At 39.3% G+C, this 25,490-nt stretch overlaps 1 protein-coding gene across 1 annotated transcript in view; it reads right to left on the reverse strand.

The window, feature by feature from the left end:
• Positions 1 to 1,147: 1,147 nt before the first annotated feature.
• Positions 1,148 to 25,490, reverse strand: part of LOC133977140 (GRAM domain-containing protein 2A-like) — a gene marked incomplete at its 5' end in the record, with an annotated part of 32,561 nt that continues 8,218 nt past the window's right edge. Inside the window, 10 exons of the mRNA XM_062415272.1 lie at positions 1,148 to 1,236; positions 3,347 to 3,487; positions 5,746 to 5,836; positions 6,704 to 6,839; positions 11,047 to 11,106; positions 11,229 to 11,300; positions 11,906 to 12,004; positions 15,713 to 15,816; positions 15,900 to 15,972; positions 19,196 to 19,253. Coding sequence (XP_062271256.1) covers positions 1,188 to 1,236; positions 3,347 to 3,487; positions 5,746 to 5,836; positions 6,704 to 6,839; positions 11,047 to 11,106; positions 11,229 to 11,300; positions 11,906 to 12,004; positions 15,713 to 15,816; positions 15,900 to 15,972; positions 19,196 to 19,253 — 883 coding nt within the window. The remainder of the gene's footprint in view (positions 1,237 to 3,346; positions 3,488 to 5,745; positions 5,837 to 6,703; positions 6,840 to 11,046; positions 11,107 to 11,228; positions 11,301 to 11,905; positions 12,005 to 15,712; positions 15,817 to 15,899; positions 15,973 to 19,195; positions 19,254 to 25,490) is intronic.

Consider the following 25,490-nt stretch of genomic DNA (forward strand, 5'->3'; position numbering starts at 1 on the left):
ACGGCTCTATTATTGTAGTTTTAAGTGCAAAAATGTTAAATAAATAATATTTATTGGTCAGTTTCTGAGTCAAAGTTTGATAAATACGAGCCTGAAACTTTACTTCCACAGAAACATTCATTTAACATCACTCTGTCAAACATCTCTTTATATATCATTTAAATATGTCTCTCTTTACATATATATATATATTTATATTATTTATATATCTCTGGTCTTACAGTTCAACGTTTCAACGATTCACCTCATTTTTACAAACATAAAAAGTCACAGATTTTGGCACATTGAAAATGTAAAAATCAACCCGATCAAAGGAAAGGATTCACATTTAGGGAGGGGGGGGGTGATGATGATGTATTCTCTACTTCACAGAGAAAATGGCTTGAATCATACATTATATCATATTTAGAAAAAAACACCAAATATCTGAGGCTACACTGAAGTTTAAGGCAACAATTGATTTAAATCAGCCTTCGTTGATTTTGACGATATTTCAGTTTTTCTCCTCAGACGGCTTCTGATCTTTAACTGAGAACCTTAACTGTCTCATGTTTGCATACGATAAAGATCCTGTTGGAGCAAGCTCACATATTTTTAACGTTTTGTCATTTGGCTGGACGCTTTTTACGTTCTTCTCAAAGCAACGTGTAAGCGAGGTGAGACAATCCACAGATGAACTATTCATATTCCTCCGAGATAAAGATCTGGGTTTGTACAGGATGAGGAATCTTGTTCAAACAGGTTTTTACTATCTTATCTCTCGGATAGTTTAATATCAGAGCTGCTGACACTATGTATGTACACACCACACACACACACACACACACACACACACAGAAACGTTATGTTACAGCATGCTGTCGTTTCCTCAGCCGTCTGACCGCTACGTGACGTCTACGTGTCCACTAAGAAAACTCTCGGGCCTCAGTCGTCTTCTTCTTCTTCTTCTACAGTCTGTGTTGACTATGCTGTGTGGCGTCTCTATGGTGACCAGGTCACGGCGGGGTCAGAGTTCAAGCTGCTCCACGGCTGCTGCTGTCGCTCGTCTTCTTCTCCTTCTTCTTCTTCTTCATCTTCAGGGGCGTCTCTCCCCTCCCTCCCCTCCCCCCGCCCCCCTCCCCCCCCATGATGGGAAGTCTATTGTAAGTGCAGGTTTTTATTTATTCGCTCCCTCGTTGGCTTCAGCATCAGGTACCTGTCTTCTGATTGGCCAGCCAGCACGGCACCTCGCCACACCTGGAAGAGGAACAAAAGAATCATGTCGGATCTTTTATTAGATGCTCCAGATTTGGTTTTCTGAGGTTACTATTTCTTCTAGTCATGCAAAAAAAATAAAAATAATGATAATAAAATATTAAAAATAAAAATAAAAATAAAAATAAAAATAAAAATAAAAATAAAAATAAAAATAAAAATAAAAATAAAAATAAAAATAAAAGTAAAAAATATAATAATAAATATAATGCATATAATAATAATAATAATAATAATACAAACATAAAAAATAAAAATAATACTAATAAAAAAATAATACAAATAATATAATAATAATAATAATAATAATAATAATAATACAAATAAAATAATAATTAAAAAAGAATTAAAAATAAAAGAATAAAAGAATAAAATAAAAAAATATTCATGCTAAACTTTTTTTCTTCTAGTCATGCAACAATAAATAAATTAATAATAATAAAATAATAACCAAAAAATATTTAAAAAAAATAATAGTAATACTACTAATAAAAAAATAATCATACAAAAATAATAATTCAAAAAAATAATAATACAAAATAATAAATAAAAAATACATAATAAAATAAAAATAAAATACAAAATAATATTAATAAATAATAACTGTATTCATGCTAAACTGGACTAACAGCGTCCTGACTCCAACACAGATGAGAGATTGATGTTGATCTTCCAGCTGAATCTCACTCTCAGACAGACTGGCTGTTAATATTATTCCTTAGAGTTCAAGTATGGAGTCAATAACTCCTGATAACAGGATTCAGCTGCGTCGGTGTTTCAGTGTCAACTGGAAACGTTTCAGACGGACGTCTCTTCCTCGCCAGACACATTTATAAAATATAACTCAGTGACTGTCTGCCAACATTTTTCCTGTTTTACAGCATATTGAAAACACACATGTGCAGCTCGTTTCACATTTAATGAGCTGGGATCACATTTCATCTACGTCTGACAACAGAGACAGAAACGTGTAAATCACAACTTTATGTTGAGTTCAGCTGCATTAAAACACAGTGTGTGTGATCACAGAGAGCAGGAGGAGAACAAATGGAGGCTCTCTCTTAACCCTCCTGTTGTCCTCGAGTCGAGGAAGGAAGGGAGGAAGGTAGGGAAGGTAGGGAGGGAGGGAGGGAGGGAGGGAGAGAGGGAGGAAGGAAGGAAGGAAGGAAGGGAGGAAGGAAAGGAGGGAGGGAGTAAGGAAGGAAGGAAAGAAGGGAGGAAAGGAAAGAAGGAAGGGAGGAAGGAAAGGAAGGAAGAAAAGAAGGACGGAGGAAAGAAGGAAGGAAGGAAGGTAGGAGGGAGGGAGGAAAGAAGGACGGAAGGGAGGAAGGAAGGGAGGAAGGAAGAAGGAAGGAAGGGAGGAAGGAAAGGAAGAAAGGAAGGACGGAGGAAAGAAGGAAAGGAGGAAGGAAAGGAAGGACGAAGGAAAGAAGCAAGGGAGGGAGGGAGGAAAGAAGGAATGGAGGGAGGGAGGAAAGAAGGAAGGGAGGGAGGAAAGAAGGAAGGAGGGAGGGAGGAAGAATTGAAAAGAGGAAGGGAGGAAAGAAAGACAGAGGATAGAAGGAAGGGAGGAAGGTAGGGGGGAGGAGAGAAGGAGGGAGAGAGGAAGGGAGGAAGGAAAGGAAGGAAGGAAGGACGGAAGGAAAGAAGAAGGGAGGGAGGAAGGAAGGAAGAAAGTGGGATGGAGGAAGGAAAGAAGGAAGGGAGGAAGAGAGAAGGAGGGAGGGAGGGAGAACAGACGGAAGGAAGGGAGAACAGACGGAAGGAAGGGAGGAAAGAAGGAGGACGACACAAAGGTTAAACTCTCTCTATAAACAAGAAACATTAGTTTTGCTGTACATGTGTGTAGAAAAAGTAACTGTTAAAATATATAATATAATGAATAAATACACTATTATTATTTTCAGGCTTTATTGAGGCGAGCTGAGTCGACAAAAGCTGGAAAATAGACCAGTGAGAATGGAAGCGGATCGTCTCAGGAAGCCGTGATGGAGCCGGATGTGGTGGACGTTGCATGTAAGGTAAGTACAGTGTGTGTGTGTGTGTGTGTGTGTGTGTGTGTGTGTGTGTGTGTGTGTGTGTGTGTGTGTACCTCTCTCTCAGTGTCGGCTGGCTGCTCAGGAAGCTCAGCTGCTGCTCCAGACGACAAACTCTGAAGGCCAGATAGCAAGACGACAGGACCAGCATGAAGACGCTGAGAGACACAGAGAGGTAGAGAGACACTGAAATTACACTAAAATATCATAACAATAATAATAATACTAATAAAAATGATAGTAATAACTTTATAGAGCATCTTTTATACATAAAATGCAGCTCAAAGTGAACCACCGATCACTATCCACACTGAGCTCACTATCATCCTTTTAATAGACTTCTTATCCTTCAGTGAACTAAGTGAGAATACAGCAAGTAACAATCAATAAACCTTTAGTATATACAGTAAATATGCCATCAAATGAAGTAAAATCAATGTAATGAAAACCTTGTAAAGCTCACAAGTGTAACAGCTTTTTATTTTAAAATGTTGGTTCATTCAGCTACAGATGATGATGATGATGATGGATAATCGTCTCAGGACAGTTTCCTTCCTTCATGCTTGTAAACTTTGATTTATGATAATATAATGTGGTCAAAATGACAAATAAATTGAGCAGCAGTTCCTGTTATATTCAGTGAATCCAAACAATCCTGCACAACAGCACAGATAACATTAATGTCTTTAAGCTTCTGTAAATAATCATCAGCTGGATATAAAACAAATATAAAGAAACTGCAGTAATGTAAAACACTGCATGTCTGATACACGTCTGCATTACTGTGCTGCTCATACAGAAATCAACCAGCAGGTGGCAGCACAGGCCAACAATAAACAACTGGAGCTAATAGCAGCAGAAGAATAATTCAGATTCTTTACTGAAGTAAAAGTATTAATACAGAGATGTTAGACAGTCATGAGATGATTAATGGGAGAGGAAAGTACTGCAGTATTACAGTAAAAGTAGTGCAGTATAATGAGTGATGTAGTATGCAGTATTACAGTAAAAGTACTGCAGTATAATGAGCGATGTAGTATGCAGTATCACAGTAAAAGTACTGCAGTATAATGAGTGATGTAGTATGCAGTATTACAGTAAAAGTACTGCAGTATTATGAGTGATGTAGTATGCAGTATTACAGTAAAAGTACTGCAGTATAATGAGTGATGTAGTATGCAGTATTACAGTAAAAGTACTGCAGTATTATGAGTGATGTAGTATGCAGTATTACAGTAAAAGTACTGCAGTATTATGATGATGTAGTATGCAGTATTACAGTAAAAGTACTGCAGTATTATGAGTGATGTAGTATGCAGTATTACAGTAAAAGTACTGCAGTATTATGAGCGATGTAGTATGCAGTATTACAGTAAAAGTACTGCAGTATAATGAGTGATGTAGTATGCAGTATTACAGTAAAAGTACTGCAGTATTATGAGTGATGTAGTATGCAGTATTACAGTAAAAGTACTGCAGTATTATGATGATGTAGTATGCAGTATTACAGTAAAAGTACTGCAGTATTATAGTGATGTAGTATGCAGTATTACAGTAAAAGTACTGCAGTATTATGAGTGATGTAGTATGCAGTATTACAGTAAAAGTACTGCAGTATTATGAGCGATGTAGTACGCAGTATTACAGTAAAAGTACTGCAGTATTATGAGCGATGTAGTATGCAGTATTACAGTAAAAGTACTGCAGTATTATGAGTGATGTAGTATGCAGTATTACAGTAAAGTAGTGGTTTGGTCCCTCTGACTGATATATTATTATTATGACATCATTAGATTATTAATAGTGAAGCATCAGTGTTAGAGCAGCATGTTACTGTTGTAGCTGCTGGAGGTGGAGCTAGTTTACACTACTTTATATACAGTTAGCTAGTTTAGTCCAGTGGTTCCCAACCTAGGGGTGGGGACCCTCCAAAGGGTCAGCAGATAAATGTGAGGGGTGGTGAGATGATTAATGGGAGAGGAAAGAAGAAAAAACTAAGTTCTGATACACAAATGTATTTTCAGTTTTTGGACTTTTTCTCTAATCTTTGATTGTTGCTGAAATATTGGATCATTTGAACATTTATTGAAATGAAAGCATGTGAGAAGTTTAGAGGGAAAAATCACTATTTGGTGGAGCTGTTAACAACTCATAGACATCTGAAATGTGAGCCGACTACACACTGCTTTTTGGTTTCATCTTTAACAATGTGTTGTATTTTAACCCTCCTGTTATCCTTCATTCAATGTTTATCATTCATGAGATAATCTGCCTTCAAAGTTTCCATTACATCAAAATCCCCCTAAATGAATTGGTGCATTTGGGGGATTTTTTTCAGCATTTTTAAATTTCCAGGTTGTTTGGGGGTTTTTCGGGATATTTTTTAGGTGTTTTTTTCTGTTTCTGTGTGTTTAGTTGTGATATATTATGTTGGATGTGTTGTTGGACTCACAGCAGGATGAAGAGTTTCAGTAGTTGGTACTCCATGTGACCCAGTTCAGGTACTGGTTCTGTCAGCAGGATCTTCTCTGTCTCCAAACTGCTGTCTACACACAAGAAGAGAGTTTACAATGCAAATCAGTGTCAGTGATTAAAGGATGAGTTCACTGTTTTTTCAAGTGTGTGTTAAAGCAGCAGTCAGGTGTCTATATAAACAGTGAAATAGGTTTTCCTCCTGTTCATACTGACTATTAAAAAACCTCCTTCAACAGTCATTTAGTGCAAAAAAACGCATGTAAAAGTAGATGTAAACAACACAGGATTTAAAATACTTTATGAAGAAGGAAATACTTTTCTTAGACTTCAACTTTGCACACAGTTTTGGTGAAAAACATTCAATGTGAACATGACTTTTGTTTGTATTTTAAAGGATAAAATCATAATTTTTTACCAGTTTTCCTCGCTGTAATCATTCCTCCTGTTCATTAAAAGATCTCCTTCAAATGTGCTTTCAATGGAAATCTTACATTTAGTGCATTTAAAAGTAGATGATCAGCTTCTATTGAGCTTCATCAGTGTGAGTTAGTCATATCAAGTGATATCTGACACATTTACAGTCTTTTTAGCATCAGATTCCCTCTTAGTGTTTCCCTGTTGAGCTGTGGTGTAACCATAGTAACACAAAGACTTTGGTACTAAAAACACTGTGACGTTGAAACATAGAAGATGAAGATTTGACTCATTCGGACGACTGAAGCTTCATATTAGCTTCACATCAACTTTGATGAAGAGATTTTCTAATGGTCAGTATGAACAGGAGGAATGATTACAACAAGAGAAACAAGTTTAAATAGTCATTTTAGCTCTTGATTGTTGTTTTGTTTTAAAAATTGTCAGTGGTGATGGTTGATTGGCAGGTGGGCGGGGCTTACCTGTGACTGGTGAGCATTGATTGACAGGTGGGCGGGGCTTACCTGTGAGTGTGTGTGTGCTGAAGGGAACGTCTGCTGTGAGGACGGGGGTTGAGTTTCCCAGCAGGTCCGGGAGAGACGAGGAGACGGCCGGGAGCGACGGCTTCCTCCTCCACTTCAACACCTCCGGAAACTCATCCTGAAAAATCAAGAAAAGACACGAGACAGATTATTATTAATTTTAAATATTCTGCTACAAATGTTTAGTTTACATCCTTAAATTATGATGTACAGTGTTTACAGCAGGAGGGTCAAACTCATTTACATTCAAGGGACACATACAGCCTGATGTGATCTGAGGTGGGCCGGATCATTAAAAAGATGGAAGGATGAGAGAAGGAAAAAAGGAAGACAGGAGGGAAAGATGGAAGAAAGTGAGGAAGGAAAGGTGGAAGGAACGAGAGAGGGAAGAAAGGAAGGATGGACAAACAGAATGAAGGAAGGAAGGAAGTAAGGACAGAAGAAAGGAATAAAGGGAAGAAAGGAAGGATGGACAAATAGAATGAAAGAAGGAAGAAAGGGAGTAAGGACAGAAGGAATAAAGGACAGATGGAAGGAAGGGGGGGAAGAAAAGAGAAAAGGAAGGAAGAAGGGAAAAGAACACAGGAAGGAAATAACGAAAAGAAGCCAGGAAGGAAAGATGGGAGAAAGGAGAGAGGGAAGAAAGGAAGGATGGACAAACAGAATGTAGGAAGGTAGAAAGGGAGTAAGGACAGAAGAAATAAAGGGAAGAAAGGACAGATGGAAGGAAGGGGGGAAGAAAAGAGGGAAGGACAGAAGAAAGGAAAGAAGAAAAACAAGACAGGAAGGAAAGATGTGAGAAAGTGAGGAAAAAAGATGGAAGAAAAGGAGGAAGGAAGGAAAGATGAAAGGAAGGAGAGAGGGAAGAAAGGAAGGATGGACAGATGGAAGGAAGGAGGGAAGGAAGGAAGAAAAGAAGGGAGTAAGGAAAGATGGAAGGAAGGGGGAAGAAAAGAGGGAAGGAAGGAAGTAAGGGAGGAAGGAAAAAAACACAGGAAGATTATAAGACATATTAAACACATTTAAAGTCTCCATTCACTCAAAAATATGCTTTTTTTCTTCTTCTTCCTTTAGCTGGACGTTGTTCTCTTCTTTTTTAAAGAGTTAGTTTTTACATTAATCTGCTGAAAGAAAGTTTCTCAATTTAAAACACTGAGACACTAAAAATAGACTTTACATTAACAGAAGTCTCAACATCCTCGTAAACAATAAACTGAGTCGGTCATGTGTGTCTTTAACCCATAATTACGGTGTTTTCAGAGGGAACCTGAAGGCAGCGCAAGGGGAAAGCCTCTTATCCACACAGCGTGATGATGAGGTCACGATGAGGTCACGATGAGGTCACAACAACAGCGCCCGGTATTTCCACTAAGCCTGTTTTTGACTGAGCGGTGACACTAACATCGCTCCTGGAGCTTTCTCTCCTTCTTTTTTTCTTTTTTTCTTTCTTTCTTTCTTTCTTTCTTTCTTTCTTTCTTTCTTTCTTTCTTTCTTTCTTTCTTTCTTTCTTTCAGTTTGTGAATCACATTAAGGCTCTTTCTGGTGTAAATTAATGCTTTATTTATCAATTAAACTTTGGGTAATTCTTTTTTTTGTCTCAAGTCTTCTGTCAAAAAAGTATATTTTGCTTCTGAAAATGTATTTTTACTTTATTCCCTTCTTCAATTTGGGTTCATTTCTCTTCATGTGTGTATTTATGTTTTGTTTTTGTTTATAATTTTGTCTTTATAAAGCATTTTATAATCTCTCTGATAAGCTTAATATGAATTTACTTTATTTTGATGCTGCTTTTATCCTTTTCTTTAATTATGATAACTCATAAATAAATGAATCTTGTATAAACTGTGAAAAACGTCCACTATAATTTCCCAAAGTGATGCCTTCAAATGTCTTGTTTTGTCCGACCAACAGTCCGAAACACACATATATTATAATTAACTATGCTATATAACAAAGAAAGGAGCAAATTCACACATTTAAGAAGCTGACACTAGAGCATATTTGGCATTTTTAGCTTTAAATGACTTTAAATGATGAGTCGTTTCAGCTCTGATTGGATTGGTAGTGTACTTTATTTATTCTTTGATCAGATAGTTTTAATTAAAATCACTATTTCACTGTTTTAATATATATATTTCTAACGTTCTTGTACAGTTTTTTGTCTTTAAGCAACATTTAATATACTTATACTTCTTTTACTTCTCTTCCTTTTCCTGAAACTTGCATCAACTGATTACAAAAGCAAGTAGTGAACGCAACACTGACATTTCATCACCTCTTTAAACTGATATGTTGAACTTATTTCAACATCAAGAAGTTACAGAGCAACATTATCATTCATTAGGAATCATTGAGCTGAAAACAACACTATGAGAGCTCTGAGATTGAACCAAAGCAGTAAAAGTTGCAGCCGGGGCATCTAAACAATGAGATAAAACTCACATAAAGCTCCGTAAAGCTGAGAGGAAGCTGCAGAGTCTCTGATAATTATCTGCAGGTTCATCATCATTACCCACTGACCTTCCTTCCGTCTGTCCTCCCTCCCTCCCTCCCTCCCTCCTTCTCTCTTTCTTTCTTTCCTCTCTCTTTCCTCCCTTCCTTCTTTTCCTTCCTCCCTCCCTCCTTCTTTCCTTCCTTCCTTCCTTCCTTTCCTCCCTCCCTCCTTCTCTCTTTCTTCCCTACCCCCTACCTTCCTCCCTTCCTTCTTTTCCTTCTTCCATCCCCCTTTCTTCCTTCCTCCCTCCCTCCTTCTTTCCTTCCTTCCTTCCTTCCTTTCCTCCCTCCCTCCCTCCTTCTCTCTTTCTTTCTTTCCTCTCTCTTTCCTCCCTTCCTTCTTTTCCTTCCTCCATCCCCCTTTCTTCCTTCCTCCCTCCCTCCTTCTTTCCTTCCTTCCTTCCTTCCTTTCCTCCCTCCCTCCCTCCTTCTCTCTTTCTTTCTTTCCTCTCTCTTTCCTCCCTTCCTTCTTTTCCTTCCTCCATCCCCCTTTCTTCCTTCCTCCCTCCCTCCTTCTTTCCTTCCTTCCTTCCTTCCTTCCTCCCTTCCTCCTTCTCTCTTTCTTCCCTACCCCCTACCTTCCTCCCTCCCTTCTTTTCCTTCCTCCATCCCCCTTTCTTCCTTCCTCCCTTCCTCCTTCTCTCTTTCTTTCTTTCTTTCTTTCTTTCTTTCTTTCTTTCTTTCTTTCTTTCTTTCTTTCTTCTTCTTCTTATTTCCTTCCTTCCTTCCTTCCTTCCTTCCTTCCTTCATACCTTCCTTCCTTCCTTCCTTCCTTCCTTTCCTTCCTCCCTTCCCCTTTCTCTCTTTCTTCCCTACCCCCTACCTTCCTCCCTCCCTTCTTTTCCTTCCTCCATCCCCCTTTCTTCCTTCCTCCCTTCCTCCTTCTCTTCTTTCTTTCTTTCTTTCTTTCTTTCTTTCTTTCTTTCTTTCTTTCTTTCTTCTTTATTTCCTTCCTTCCTTCCTTCCTTCCTTCCTTCATACCTTCCTTCCTTCCTTCCTTCCTTCCTTTCCTTCCTCCCTTCCCCTTTCTCTCTTTCTTCCCTACCCCCTACCTTCCTCCCTTCCTTGTTTTCCTTCCTCCATCCCCCTTTCTTCCTTCATCCCTCCCTCCTTCTTTCCTTCCTTCCTTCCTTCCTTCCTCCCTCCCTCCCTCCTACCTTCCTTCCTTCCTTCTTTCCTCCGTCCTTCCTTCTTTCCTCCCTTCCTTCTTTTCTTTCCTGCCTTCCTTCCTCCATTATATCATTATCATCATTATATCTATTTATTTCTATGCATTTAAACTACACAAAACTAAACTTGAGCTGCAACTACTATTTTCATACACAATGAATTTTCTCATTATTTTCTTTATTAATCATTTAGTCAATAAAATGCTGAAAGTTTGAATGTTTTGTTCAACTAAATACTTATTTATACTTACAAATTAAAACCTCCAAGTAGCTGGAGTTTATTGGTACAATAAGAAATGATCCTTTTAGGTCTTTTTTTAATGTAATTTATTTAGTTGTAAAGCACTTCATGCTGCATTTCTTGTATGAAAGAAACAAATAGTTATTATTATTATTATTCTATCCTTATTATTGTTGTTCTATTGAGTTTTTCAGCAGGCAGAATAGTCGTAGTATCACCAGCAAAAACAAGTAGTAACTGTATAATCTCTCCTCTCTCAAATGTGCAACAAACTACCAACAGAAATAAAAATAACTCAAGATACGATAGTCTTAAGGTGGTCTAGGGACTGTTGTAAAGACTTGATTTAAGTAGTAACATTTCATTTCTATAACTGTGGTTTAATATGAATGTTTTATTACCATAGACAAAGGTAATGTTACCATAGACAGGGAACTGGGCTCCTCCAGGTACTGCTTCAGACTCAGACTCTTCCCGTTCACCTGAGAGAGGAAATAAAGGAACAATAAGACCTGAAGAACGTCCGTCTAAACTAAAGGATGGATGAAACTGGATGTTAATGCCGAACAGTTTTCCAGCTGATTAAAGAAGGAGAAGCACAAACCTGCAGGTGAGTGCAGATCCTCCTGAGGACGTCGTAGACGCTGTCTCTGGACAGCAGAGACACAAACACGTACTGCACAGAGAGAGAGAGAGAAGGGTTACTATTAGATTGAAGGATGGATTCATAGTTTCTCAAGTCTGTCTTAAAACAGTCAGGAGCCTAAATGAACATGAAGTTTGTTTTTCTTGTTGTAATGATTCCTCCTGTTCATACTGACCATTAGAAGATCCCTTCATCATGTTTACTGTAATGATTCCTCCTGTTCATACTGACCATTAGAAGATCCCTTCATAATGCACTTTAACTATATGATGTTTAGCCTGTTTTAGTTGTGTTGTGTTTTATAATTAGATTTCATTTATTTTCGAATCCTGAGACCTGAGTACTACATCTCGCTCACATGTCTGACATGATGACTGACAAATAAAGCATCTTGAATCTTGAAAAAGTTGATCCGAAGCTAATATGAAGATTCAGCCATATAAATAAGTGGAAAGAAGGAAGAAAGAAAGAGGAGGAAGATGCGGAAAGAAAGAAAGAAACAAACAGAAACATAGAAAGAAGGAAAAAGAAAGAAAAGAAAAGTAAAAGGAGGAGCAGCTTTAATTATAATCTGCTTTTTAACCACCAGTCACAGTAAAAGAAGGAGCTGCAACACTCTGCTGTCTGTGTGGTACCTTCTGCCCCGTATCCATGGTGATGGCCAGGCCGTTTGGCACCAGGCCGGCCGTCTTGTGCTTCTTCACCAGACGAACTGACACCACCGGTATGCAGACCTGCAGGATCACAAGATTTAGCGTCACATGACCTTTAACCCGGGACTCTGCAGCAGGGTTGTTATTATTATTATAGTTATTTACATTTTCATTAGTTTTTATGCTGTGAACATGTTTAAATCCTTCCTCCCTCCTGTGTTCCTTCTTTCCTTCCTCCATCCCCCTTTCTTCCTTCCTTCTGTCCTTCCTTCCTTCCTTCCTTTCCTTCCTCCCTTCCTCCTTCTCTTTCTTCCCTCCCCCTTACCTTCCTCCCTTCCTTTTTTCCTGTGTCCTTCTTTCCTTCCTTCGTCCCTTCCTTTATCCCTCCCTCCCTCCTTCCTTCTTTACTCCCTCCCTCCTTCCTTCCTTCCTTCCTTCCTTCCTTCCTTTCCTTCCTCCTTCTCTCTTCCTTCCTTCCTTCCTTCCTTCCCTCCTTCCTTCCTCCCTCCGTTCCTTCCTTCTTCCTCCCTTCCATCCTTCCTTCCTTTCCTTCCTCCCTTCCTTCTTTTCTTTCCTCCCTTCTTTCCACCTTCCTTTCCTCCGTTCCTTCCTTTCCTTCCTTCCTCCCTTCTTTTCTTTCCTCCCTTCCTCCCTCCCTCCTTTCCTTCCTTCTTCCTCCCTTCCATCCTTCCTACCTTGACTCGAGGACAACAGGAGGCTCTATTCTAGTCTAGTTTTTATTTTATTTTTCTGTACTTTTTGTATTATTATTGATTTTAGTTTTTAATTGTATGTTTTAATGTTTCCATGTTTTTTACTATTATTAGGTTTTATATTTATTTTTTTTAATGGCATGTTTTTATGTTTTTTATGTCCAATTCTTACTATTAAATGTTTTATTTTTATATAAAGCACATTGAGTTGGCCCTTGGTATGAAATGCTCTATATAAATAAAGCTGCCTTACCTTAGTTTAGTTAGTTTAACAGGTGATTAAGTAGTTTTAGTTTAGTTTTAATTAGTTTTAGTCTATATTTTATGTTTTCCAGGTATTAGAAGAACAGGAAACAGGAGAAAACAAAACAACAACAAACAAAAAGTTGATTTTATCCACAATTCAGTTTAGTTTTAGTTCGTTTTGCATCATTAATTTTAGTTTTTACTTCTATAATAACTATAAAAACCTTTCTCTGGACTGATGCTAAAGCTGAATGAACACATGTTTAAGACCAAACAGGTTTGACTCATGTAAGGATCATATGTCACTAAGATAAATGCTCTTATTGTGCTCATGACTATATGACAATATGACTATATGATGATATGAATGAGGCTTTATGAGACTGAAATCAATAATTCAAGTCTGTAAACAAGCTAAACAAACTGTGGACTCAAAGGTTTATTATGTGTTACATTCATCCATTGAATTCATCCTCATTACATATAAAGCTTTTAATGGGCCAGGACAAAGCTACATGGATAATAATAATAATAATATAATAATAATAATAAGTCCATAATCTGCTCCTGCTGCTGCTTTAATGGAACAAACTACAGATTATTATCATTAAATATTAAATAAAGAAACTTAAATGTCTTCACTTTAATGTTTTATTAGCTTTTCTATCCGTCATCTTCACACTGATGCTTAAAATCCCTTTTACTTGATTTTATATATTGTATTTATTCCATGTTTTAGCTACTTTTACTATGCTATAATATGTTGTATCTTTATTGTTTTATTATAACTTTAAATTATTTTTATTCTGATATTTAACCTTTGTGTCGTCCTCTCGGGTCAAATTGACCCCGTCTGTTTTGATTGTTCTTTCTTTCCTCCCTTTCTTCCTTACGTCTGTCCTTCCTCCTTCCTTCCTTCTCCCTTTTTTTCCTTCCTCTCTCTTTCCTCCCTTCCTTCTTTCCTTCCTCCATCCCCCTTTCTTCCTTCCTTCTGTCCTTCCTTCCTCCCTCCCTCCTTCTTTCCTTCCTTTCCTTCCTCCCATCCTCCTTCTCTGTTTCTTCCCTACTCCCTACCTTCCTCCCTTCCTTTTTTCATCTGTCCTTCTTTCCTTCCTTCCTCCCTTCCTTCTTTTCTTTCCGTCCTTCCTTCTTTCCTCCCTTCCTTCTTTTCTTTCCTGCCTTCCTTCCTCCCTCCTTTCCTTCCTTCCTTCCTTCCCTCCTTCCTTCCTCCCTCCTTTCCTTCCTTCTTCCTTCCTTCCTCCCTCCTTTCCTTCCTTCTTCCTTCCTTCCTCCCTCCCTCCATCCTTTCCTTCCTTCCTTCCCTCCTTCCTTCCTCCCTCCTTTCGTTCCTTCTTCCTTCCTCCCTTCCTTTCTCCCTCCCTCCCTCCTTCCTTCTTTCCTCCCTCACTCCTACCTTCCTTACTTCTTTCCTCCCTTCCTTCTTTTCTTTCCTGCGTTCCTTCCTCCCTCCTTTCCTTCCTTCTTCCTCCTTTCCTTCCTCCCTCCCTCCTTTCCTTCCTTCTTCCTTCCTCCCTCCCTCCCTCCCTCCATCCTTTCCTTCCTTCTTCCTCCCTTCCTTCCTTCCTCCCTCCTTTCCTTCCTTCCTTCCTTCCTTCCTTCCTTCCTTCCTTCCTCCCTCCTTTCCTTCCTTCCTTCCTCCCTCCCTCCCTCCCTCCATCCTTTCCTTCCTTTTTCCTCCCTTCCTTCCTTCCTCCCTCCTTTCCTTCCTTCCTTCCTTCCTCCCTTCTTTCCTTCCTTCCTTCCTTCCTTCCTTCCTTCCTTCCTTGCCTCGAGGACAACAGGAGGGTTATATGTTTTTTCTTTTTTAACATTGCTTTATGCTCTTTTTAGTCACTTTAAGCTGCTTTTATTGTATGAAAGCTGCTATAAAAATAAAGTTATTAATCTTATTATAAATAATAAATTAGGATCGTGTGTGTGTGTTTTTTTTGTTTTCAGCAGGTGGATAAAATATTAGAGCTCTTATATATACTGTACATGTATATGAGCTGCTTTTCATTTTTTATCAGTTCAGCGTCGGCAGATAAAACACTTTATCACTCAGGGAAGTACGAAGCTGTTCCAAACTCTTTGACCTGTACTGTGTGTGTGTGTGTGTGTGTGTGTGTGTGTGTGTGTGTGTGTGTGTGTGTGTGTGTGTGTGTGTGTATATGTGTGTATACATCTCTGTTTCTTACTATTTATTATTTGTATTTATTTATTAAAACAGACAGTAATGTGTCTACTTGTTACTGTACGAACTCCTGGAGACACTTAACCCTCCTGTTGTCCTCGAGTCAAGGAAGGAAGGAAAGATGGAAAGAAGGAAGTAAGGAAGGAAGGAATGATGGAAGGAAGGAAGGAAGGAAGGAAGTAAGGAAGGAAGGAAGGAAGGAAGGAAGGAAAGGACGGAAAGAAGGAAAGATGGAAGGATGGAAGGAAGGAAGGAAGGAGAGAGGGAAGGAAGGAAGGAAGAAAAGGAGGGAGGGAGGAAGGAAGGGAGGAAATGAAAGAAGGAAGGAAGGATGGAAAGAAGGGAGCAAGGAAGAAGGAAGGAAATGAGGGAGGGAGGAAGGAAGGAAGGGAAGGAAGAAAAGGAGGGAGGAAGGAAGGGAGGGAGTAAGGTAGGAAGGGAGGGAGGGAAGGAAGGAGAAAATGAAAGAAGGAAGGAAGGAAGGAAGGAGGGAAGAAAGGAAGGAAGGAGACAGACACAGATGATGATGTCACTACGATGCTACTTCAAGGTACTGAAAAATAACTCGGACATTACGACGCTCCGGACTTTTCACTTGAGGAAACTTTCTCTAATTGGAGTGAATTTAAAACTCACCTTGATGTCTTTACCGAACAGGTTGGCATAGAAACAGAGCCAGTTCCTGGAGATGTAGAGTCGGCCCTGCAGCAGGATGTCTCTCAGTAACGCACACGAGTACACTGCAGGAGGAAGACCTTACTTTACTTCACTTTTATCTCTGATGAAGTACACATGGAGTTAAAGCAGCTGAAACAGTGCGTACCTTTCATCAGGATCTCCTCTTTAGGAACCGTCTGGAACAGTTTGTGATACTGAGAGTTGTACTTGCTGACAGTCTGCAGAGACAAGAGAAGAAGAAGAAACCACATTAATCACACACAGTTTAACTTTAATTTGCTTTTTTATGTTTCTGTAATTAAGTATCATATCTATTTAATTTTTCAGTCTTTTATTTTTATGTTTTCGCCTCTTTTACTACGACTTTTATTGTGATTATTTTGAAATATGTGACTAAATATTTGTTTTTATGTTTGTGAAGTAGTTTGTAAACACGTTTTTTAAAAGGTGCTATATAAATAAAGCTTATTTTTATTATTATTATTATTATTTGTACTATTATTATTATTTTTATTATTATTATTATTATTTATATTATTATTACTTTTTATTATTATTATTATTTATTATTATTATTATTATTACTATTATTATTATTATTATTATTATTATTACTATTATCATTATTCTTCTTCTTCTTATTATTATTATATTATTATTATTATTATTATTATCATTATCATTATTATTATTATTATTATCATCATTATTATTAATATTATTATTATTATTATTATTACTATTATTATTATTATTATTATTATTATTTCCTGATTGTTTTCCACCTTTAACGCCTGGTTTTACTTTATCACATTTTATAGTGACTTTATTTTATTATCTATTTATTACATTCTATTTATCTTTTATTACCTTTGATTTAATTTGGATATTCTGAATTTTTTGATTTCTTAATCCTAATTTCCACAGTTCCTGTTTTCATTAAATTATTATTTTTCTCCTCTAGAGTCCTCGCCCTCTTGCCTTTCGGCTCGGTCCCTAATAAATCATAAATAAGTATGAAAGCCATAAAAACAATAGTAGTAAAACAATAGTAACATTAAGTACTATTACTGGGGTTTGCATGCAGCACTTTGCAGGAATCTATCCGAGCACTTCTCTCACTACGAGCCAAACGTCTCGTGTGATACTTTCTGGAATATTCTGCGGTTCTGTTTGTTGTTTTTTTGGTTCCTGATATTTGGGTCAGAAGTTACATCATCCACCTGTGTGCCTGTGTTCGGTCTCTGCCGAGGCAGACGGTGACTTCCTGCTTTCCTGTTCCTGTCTGAAACAACAAAGACTGCAACAACACAAAACGGGCCGCTCCGCCTCCAGCTTCTGAAGACGCTCTGAACACATCGCTTACACTACAGCTTTATGCACTTCTCTTTTTTCATCTGAAATCATCTGATATTATTGTTATTGGACTTTATTTCTCTACCGATGCTTCATAAAATCAGGATCCTATACATTGATCTGGTATTTGAAATATTGCCATGGTTACGCTACTATTTAAAAAGTGATGTAACTATTTCATTAACTTATTCAAACTAAAGTAACTTTTTACATTTTTCTAATTTTCTAACCAATGTTTTCAGCTGTTAGGGTAAATGTTCCCTCCATCTGTCCTTCTTTCCTCTCTTCCTTCTTTCCTTTCTTCGTTCCTTCCTTTCTCCCTTCCATCTGTCCTTCTTTCCATCTGTCCTTCATTCCTTCCTCTCTTCCTTGCTTCCTTTCTTCCTTCCTCTCTTCCTTCCTTCCTTCCTTCCTTCCTTCCTTCCTTCCTTCCTTCCTTCCTTCCTTCCTTCCTTCTTTCCTCTCTTTCCTTTCTTCCTTCTTTCCTTATTTTCTTCTCCTTTCTCTCTTCCTTTCCCCGCTGCTGTCACCAAGTGATGCTCATGTGGGAATGTTGTGTCTCTTTAAATTAAATTAAAGAGAACAGTCTAGACCTGCTCTATGCCCTGGCTTCCTGTTAAGTTCCGCATTATTTTCAAACTTCTCCTCCTCACCTACAAATCTCTTCATACCCTTGCACCCCAGTACTTAACGGACCTCCTCCATGTTCACCACCCTTCACTGGACCTGCGCTCTGCCGACTTGGGCCTCCTGTCCATTCCCCGCACCAGAAGGGGAACCTTTGGGAGCAAGTGCCTTTAGTGTGGCAGCTCCTACACTTTGGAATCGCTCCCTCAGGACATTCGCCAAGCACCAACTCTGGACTCTTTTAAATCTAAGTTGAAAAGGCACTTTGTTCCTGCAGGATTTTGCCGGCTAAATGTGTGTTTCTGTCTGTACTGTACTGTTGTTGTCTGTGTTTCTTGTTATTGTGAAGCTACCTTGGGTTTCGTGAAAGGCGCTATACAAAAGTTATTATTATTATTATTATTATGTGAAAAGTGCCTTGAGATGACTTTTGTTGTAATTTGGCGCTTTATGAATAAATTGATTGATTCAGTTTTCATTATGTTAACTTGGAGGCCCCATGGAAGAAGCCACTTAAGAGTATTAAACAGAGACCAGGACTGTGTTGCATGTAGACACCTGATCCAAGTTACTAAACATCGCCTGCTGGTACAGAACATGACGGCTGAGATGATGAGAAATCAAGACACAACTAACAACAGATGAGTAGAAACCAGGATACAAGAGAGATGAATAACCTTGTTTCTAATGCTCCGTGTTAATGTGACATCCTGAAAATGATTAAAACCAGAACGAGACTGAAAACAAGGACACTTAAAAACAGTCAGTGATGTCATGAAAATATTGAAACTAGTTGATATTAAAGGATTTTGTCTCTTTTTCTTTGAATTAGGGGGATAATCACGCTCTCCGCTCTCAGTTCCTATAATGCTCCGGGGGATGTAAACAGGAAATTAAAAGTATGCAGAATTAGCCGATCCTCCCTTAAATACAATCCTGCAAACATTATTTTATAAAAGTGACTTCAGACTGATGTGACATGCAGCGTGAGTGTGAGTGTGCGGCAGGATGTGTCACATCTGTGTCTGAAGAAACATCTGGAGTAAATCTGCTCCTCTGGAATTTTTTTATAAATTTTGTAATAAAGATATCTGCCGTTAAATCTCCAACCTTAAACTCTCTGTCTGTGTGTCTGTGTTGGAGCTGTTTATGTCTGGTGATCAACTCACACACACACACACACACACAGACACACACCCCTGAATGGGTTTCCATGGAGACGAGACAGACGCCGGAAACTTCTGCACAGACTTAAAAAAAGATGTGAAAGGACTCCTGCTGGTCTGTCGGCATCTGAAAACAACCAATGTGCGTGTGTGTGTGTGTGTGTGTGTGTGTGTGTGTGTGTGTGTGTGTGTGTGTGTGTGTGTGTAGTTGCAGGTGGGAGCTCAGAGCAGTACGTGTCATCATTTTTAGGTTGGTTCACGTTGTTTTTTGGCTGCTGTGTGAAGGACTTACCGATCCTCTGTAGCACTTCTTCACGTCTTCGTAGGTCAGGTCGTCGATCAGCTGCAGCCTGCAAGAAAAACACACATTTAATTAGATTAATTTGAGTCAGAATAAACACAAAATACTTTAGTTTCTACAGGGAAACTTAGTGATGGAGAACAGAGAATAGAGCATGAACTGAACTGAAACTAGTCTCAAGTTTCTGGTTAACAGGAAGTCAGATTTTAGGTTTTTTTTATAGGTAATGTTTGACACTTCTGAAATGATGACTTCAGTAGAGTCAATGGATTCACTGAGAGAAGCAACAGTCCTTTAATTAAGACTTCAACAACTAAATAACTTAAAAATCACCAGAGATTCAGACTGTGAAGGTACAAAAAAAAGTCTCTTTCTTATCATATTTTTAGTTGATGTAGAAAAGTCTTCTCAGTCTGAGCAGGAAGCACTTATACAGACAGATTTGTGCTTAAATTGCATGAAAGTGATTTAATTTAAGAGAATTTGTGGCCTTTTTCTGAGGTCTTCCTCCATCGGTACAAGATCCACCTTAGCAACACCTTAGCAACACCTAACAACACTTTCTCCATCAACATCAACAACCACTGTCCCTCCATCTCCTCAGGTAAAGAGCCTAGTGTAGTCATCCTGGACATCCACTTTATCCCTTGAAGCCCACATCAATAAGGTAAGGTAAAAGGTAACTTTATTAATACCAGAAGGTAGATTTGGTTGCAGTTCCAGGAGAGAGCATCTCAACATATAAACAGATACATACATACACACTTCAGTGACAGCAGACAGTTAAAACACCATGAAAACAGACAATGGGCAGGTGCTCACAAGGCTAAATGCCAATATAAACATCTGTTAAGAGCATGATTCAAGGGACATGGATGACAAATAAATAAATTAATTAAAGTCAGGTCCAATTTCCAATAAACAGAAATAAATAAGGTAGCAGGACGGCAGCAGGAACAAAGCTGAGTGGTCTTACACCTTGTCAAAAGTGTAATGTTACTCGGTTTGTATACTTCCATCTACGTAACATCAACTGTCTCCGTCCCTCACTCTCACAAACCTGCACCTCTATCGTGGTAAACACCCTGATCACATCCCGTCTAGACTACTGTAACTCTCTCCTCTTTGGTCTGGACTACTGTAACTCTCTCTCCTCTTTGGTCTAGACTACCGTAACTCTCTCCTCTTTGGTCTGGACTACTGTAACTCTCTCCTCTTTGGTCTAGACTACCGTAACTCTCTCCTCTTTGGTCTGGACTACTGTAACTCTCTCCTCTTCGGTCTGGACTACCGTAACTCTCTCCTCTTCGGTCTGGACTACTGTAACTCTCTCCTCTTCGGTCTAGACTACCGTAACTCTCTCCTCTTTGGTCTGGACTACTGTAACTCTCTCCTCTTCGGTCTGGACTACCGTAACTCTCTCCTCTTCGGTCTGGACTACTGTAACTCTCTCCTCTTCGGTCTGGACTACCGTAACTCTCTCCTCTTCGGTCTGGACTACTGTAACTCTCTCCTCTTCGGTCTGGACTACCGTAACTCTCTCCTCTTTGGTCTGGACTACTGTAACTCTCTCCTCTTCGGTCTGGACTACCGTAACTCTCTCCTCTTCGGTCTGGACTACTGTAACTCTCTCCTCTTTGGTCTGGACTACTATAACTCTCTCCTCTTCGGTCTGGACTACTGTAACTCTCTCCTCTTCGGTCTAGACTACCGTAACTCTCTCCTCTTCGGTCTGGACTACTGTAACTCTCTCCTCTTTGGTCTAGACTACCGTAACTCTCTCCTCTTTGGTCTGGACTACTGTAACTCTCTCCTCTTCGGTCTGGACTACCGTAACTCTCTCCTCTTCGGTCTGGACTACTGTAACTCTCTCCTCTTCGGTCTAGACTACCGTAACTCTCTCCTCTTCGGTCTAGACTACCGTAACTCTCTCCTCTTCGGTCTGGACTACTGTAACTCTCCTCTTCGGTCTGGACTACTGTAACCCTCTCCTCTTCGGTCTGGACTACCGTAACTCTCTCCTCTTCGGTCTGGACTACCGTAACTCTCTCCTCTTCGGTCTGGACTACTGTAACTCTCTCCTCTTCGGTCTGGACTACTGTAACTCTCTCCTCTTTGATCTGGACTACTGTAACTCTCTCCTCTTTGGTCTGGACTACTGTAACTCTCTCCTCTTTGGTCTGGACTACTGTAACTCTCTCCTCTTCGGTCTGGACTACGGTAACTCTCTCCTCTTTGGTCTGGACTACTGGACTACTGTAACTCTCTCCTCTTTGATCTGGACTACTGTAACTCTCTCCTCTTTGATCTGGACTACTGTAACTCTCTCCTCTTTGGTCTGGACTACTGTAACTCTCTCCTCTTTGGTCTGGACTACTGTAACTCTCTCCTCTTCGGTCTGGACTACTGTAACTCTCTCCTCTTCGGTCTGGACTACTGTAACTCTCTCCTCTTCGGTCTGGACTACTGTAACTGTCTCCTCTTCGGTCTGGACTACTGTAACTCTCTCCTCTTTGGTCGGTCTGGACTACTGTAACTCTCTCCTCTTTGGTCTGGACTACTGTAACTCTCTCCTCTTCGGTCTGGACTACTGTAACTCTCTCCTCTTTGGTCTGGACTACTGTAACTCTCTCCTCTTTGGTCTGGACTACTGTAACTCTCTCCTCTTTGGTCTGGACTACTGTAACTCTCTCCTCTTTAGTCTGGACTACTGTAACTCTCTCCTCTTTGGTCTGGACTACTGTAACTCTCTCCTCTTTGGTATGGACTACTGTAACTCTCTCCTCTTTGGTCTGGACTACTGTAACTCTCTCCTCTTTGGTCTGGACTACTGTAACTCTCTCCTCTTTGGTCTGGACTACTGTAACTCTCTCCTCTTTGGTCTGGACTACTGTAACTCTTTCCTCTTTGGTCTAGACTACTGTAACTCTCTCCTCTTTGGTCTGGACTACTGTAACTCTCCTCTGTGGTCTGGACTACTGTAACTCTCTCCTCTTCGGTCTGGACTACTGTAACTCTCTCCTCTTCGGTCTGGACTACTGAAACTCTCTCCTCTTTGGTCTGGACTACTGTAACTCTCTCCTCTTTGGTCTGGACTACTGTAACTCTCTCCTCTTTGGTCTGGACTACTGTAACTCTCTCCTCTTCGGTCTGGACTACTGTAACTCTCTCCTCTTTGGTCTGGACTACTGTAACTCGTCTCCTCTTTGGTCTGGACTACTGTAACTCTCTCCTCTTTGGTCTGGACTACTGTAACTCTCTCCTCTTTGGTCTGGACTACTGTAACTCTCTCCTCTTTGGTCTGGACTACTGTAACTCTCTCCTCTTTGGTCTGGACTACTGTAACTCTTCTCCTATTCGGTCTGGACTACTGTAACTCTCTCCTCTTTGGTCTGGACTACTGTAACTCTCTCCTCTTTGGTCTGGACTACTGTAACTCTCTCCCATTTGGTCTGGACTACTGTAACTCTCTCCTCTTTGGTCCATAACGCAGCCGCTCGTATCATCACCAGAACCCCCTCTAATGAACTCATCACTCCTGCCCTGCAGCAGCTTCATTGGCTCCCTGTCAAATCCTGCATGTATTTTAAGATTCTGCTCCTCACCTTTCAAGATCCTGCACAACCTGGCACCATCGTATCTCTCTGAACTTATTCACATCTACTCTCAACTTCACGCACTCTCCGATTCCTCCTCTGCCATCCAGCTCTTTGCTCCATCTGCCAACTTAAAACCACCATGAGGTCAAGAGCCTTCAGCCGATCAGACATTCACACTTCTGACTCTGTCTCCATCTTTAAATCCCGCCTGAAAACTCACTTATTCCTGAGTGTCTCACACTAACTATGTAATCACATTCTTGTTTATTTATTCTACTATTGCACTGTGTAGTCATATTCATATTTATTTATTTATCTTTGCAAAAACTGCACTTACTTCCACATTAATGTAAGCTGATTTATATTGTTTGATGTTCTGTTGTTGTTGTTTTATGTGTGTCTTATAAGTAAAATGCATTATTATTATTATTATTGTTATTTAACTCAAAACTTAAGGAAAATAATAACTAAAGTAATATTCTGTAAGATAAACGTCGAGTGGAGAAAAGGTGTGTTTTACTACAGTCACTTGACATTGAAGCTGCTTGACTGAGACTATAGCTGCCATACTCAAGTCAAAACCACTCCTACAGGTAATTATGGTAAATGGACTGTACTTATATAGCGCCTTTCTAGTCTTTTCGACCACTCAAAGCGCTTTACACTACAACTCATTCACCCCATTCACACACATTCATACACTGATGGCAGGCAGCTACCACGCAGGGTGCCAACCTGCACATCAGAAGGGAGCTAACCATTCACTCGCATTCATACACCGTTGGCACAGCAACGGGAGCAATTAGGGGTAAAGTGTCTTGCCCAAGGACACATCGACATGTAGACTGGAGGAGCCGGGAATCGAACCACCAATCTTCCAATTGGAGGACGACCGCTCTACCTCCTGAGCCACAGCCACCCCGAATTAATGCATCTAAACAATTAAATGTAGCATTAATTCATTCTTATACAAATACAACATGTCAGAGATTACATGAGCATATTAAAGGTAAAGATGGCATATCATTATGTTAAAGGAAACATATTGTGTTCTCCAAATGAAAGATAATGTTGCTCTCTAACTGCTGGATGTGGAAATAAACAAGTTCAACGTATCAAGTTAAAGATGATGATTTGCAGTGTTTTATCGACATGTTTGTGCTGAAAACTAACGGATAAAACATCTGGTGATGCAGGTTTAACTAGAGAGGAAACTCAACATTATATAATAGAAGATGGAAGAAGTAAAGCAAAAGAAGCATGAATCTTCACCAGGTTCAACATGAAGTTAGATGTTAAACAACGTCTTTCTAAAGCAAAGTGCTGCGTGATTAATATGAGAGGCGTTCATGTGACATCACAGAGATATCAGAGGAGAGATGTTTCACTGTCAGCTGTAATACAACACGATGCTGAGCAGAGAGCTGCAGAAAGGGGGAGGAAGCTGTTTACAACTACTGACATCAAAATCATCTAAAAAAAGAAAACTCTGAGTCAACTGGAAGCCATGAAGATGATATACTACAGACAATATTCACTTTGTTTTAGTTTTATATTTTATATTTTATTTAAGTTCATTCCAGCATCACATTTTAAACCTCGAAGACATTTGAGTGTTTTTCCTCTGATGAAGAAAGTCAGATTTATATCTCATAGATTCAGTTTGTACCTTCAGAGAAAAGTCTAAGAAAATTGGTTAATAGAAATGTTTTATTTAAATCACAATTTTGCCATTTCTACATATATATATATATATTTTTGGTAACATTCTTGTACAGTTTTCTGTCTATATGCAATGTTTAATATTTGACAACTTTTGCCTCTTTTGTTAATGAAAAACTTTTTTACTTTTCCTAAAAACTTCAATTAACTGATGAAACAAGTTTAAGTTTATATGTTGGATTTATTTCCACATCCAGCAGTTTACTGATCAACATTATCATTCATTAGGAGTCATGTTTCTGTCCACCTGCTGAATGTAAAGTCTAATATTTACTCTCTTATAGCTCTGTTTTTACTCTCTACCAACTACTGAGGGAAATATCTGGAGCTCTTTAAGCTGCTAAATGCTCCACTATGTTCACCAGCTAGCAGCTTTTCCTCTGAAAACGACGCTATGAGAGCTCTGAGAGTGAACCACAACAGTAAGACAGCTAAACAATGAGCTGAAACTCAATATAAAGCTCCGTAAAGCCAAGAGGAGCTGCAGAGTCTCTGATAATTCTCTGTATGTTCATCACTATGAGAAGGCTGCAGAGCATTATGATTCTTTTTTGGCAAAGAACAAGCAATAAAAAATCCCGGGATTCCCACAGTTTCCTCTGTGCAGCTACAATAAGGTTCCTCTCTCTCTCTCTCACACACACACACACACACACACACACACACACACACACACACACACACACACACACACACACACACACACAGACAGAGACTCTTTAGGTGCAGCTGTCACATCATTGCATCATGCAAAAAGTCTCAATCAGACGTTTCCTCGTGTTATCAGGAGCCACACGGCTGCGAGGATGTAAATGTGAGCAGAGATAACAGAGACATCAAACACCAAGCTGCTCATATTCTGATGCAGTCTGACACACACACACATACACACACACACACACATACACACACATACACACACACACACACACACACACACACACACACACACACACACAGCACCG

The sequence above is a fragment of the Scomber scombrus genome, unplaced genomic scaffold (assembly GCF_963691925.1).
Source record: "Scomber scombrus unplaced genomic scaffold, fScoSco1.1 SCAFFOLD_225, whole genome shotgun sequence".
Taxonomy (NCBI): domain Eukaryota; kingdom Metazoa; phylum Chordata; class Actinopteri; order Scombriformes; family Scombridae; genus Scomber; species Scomber scombrus.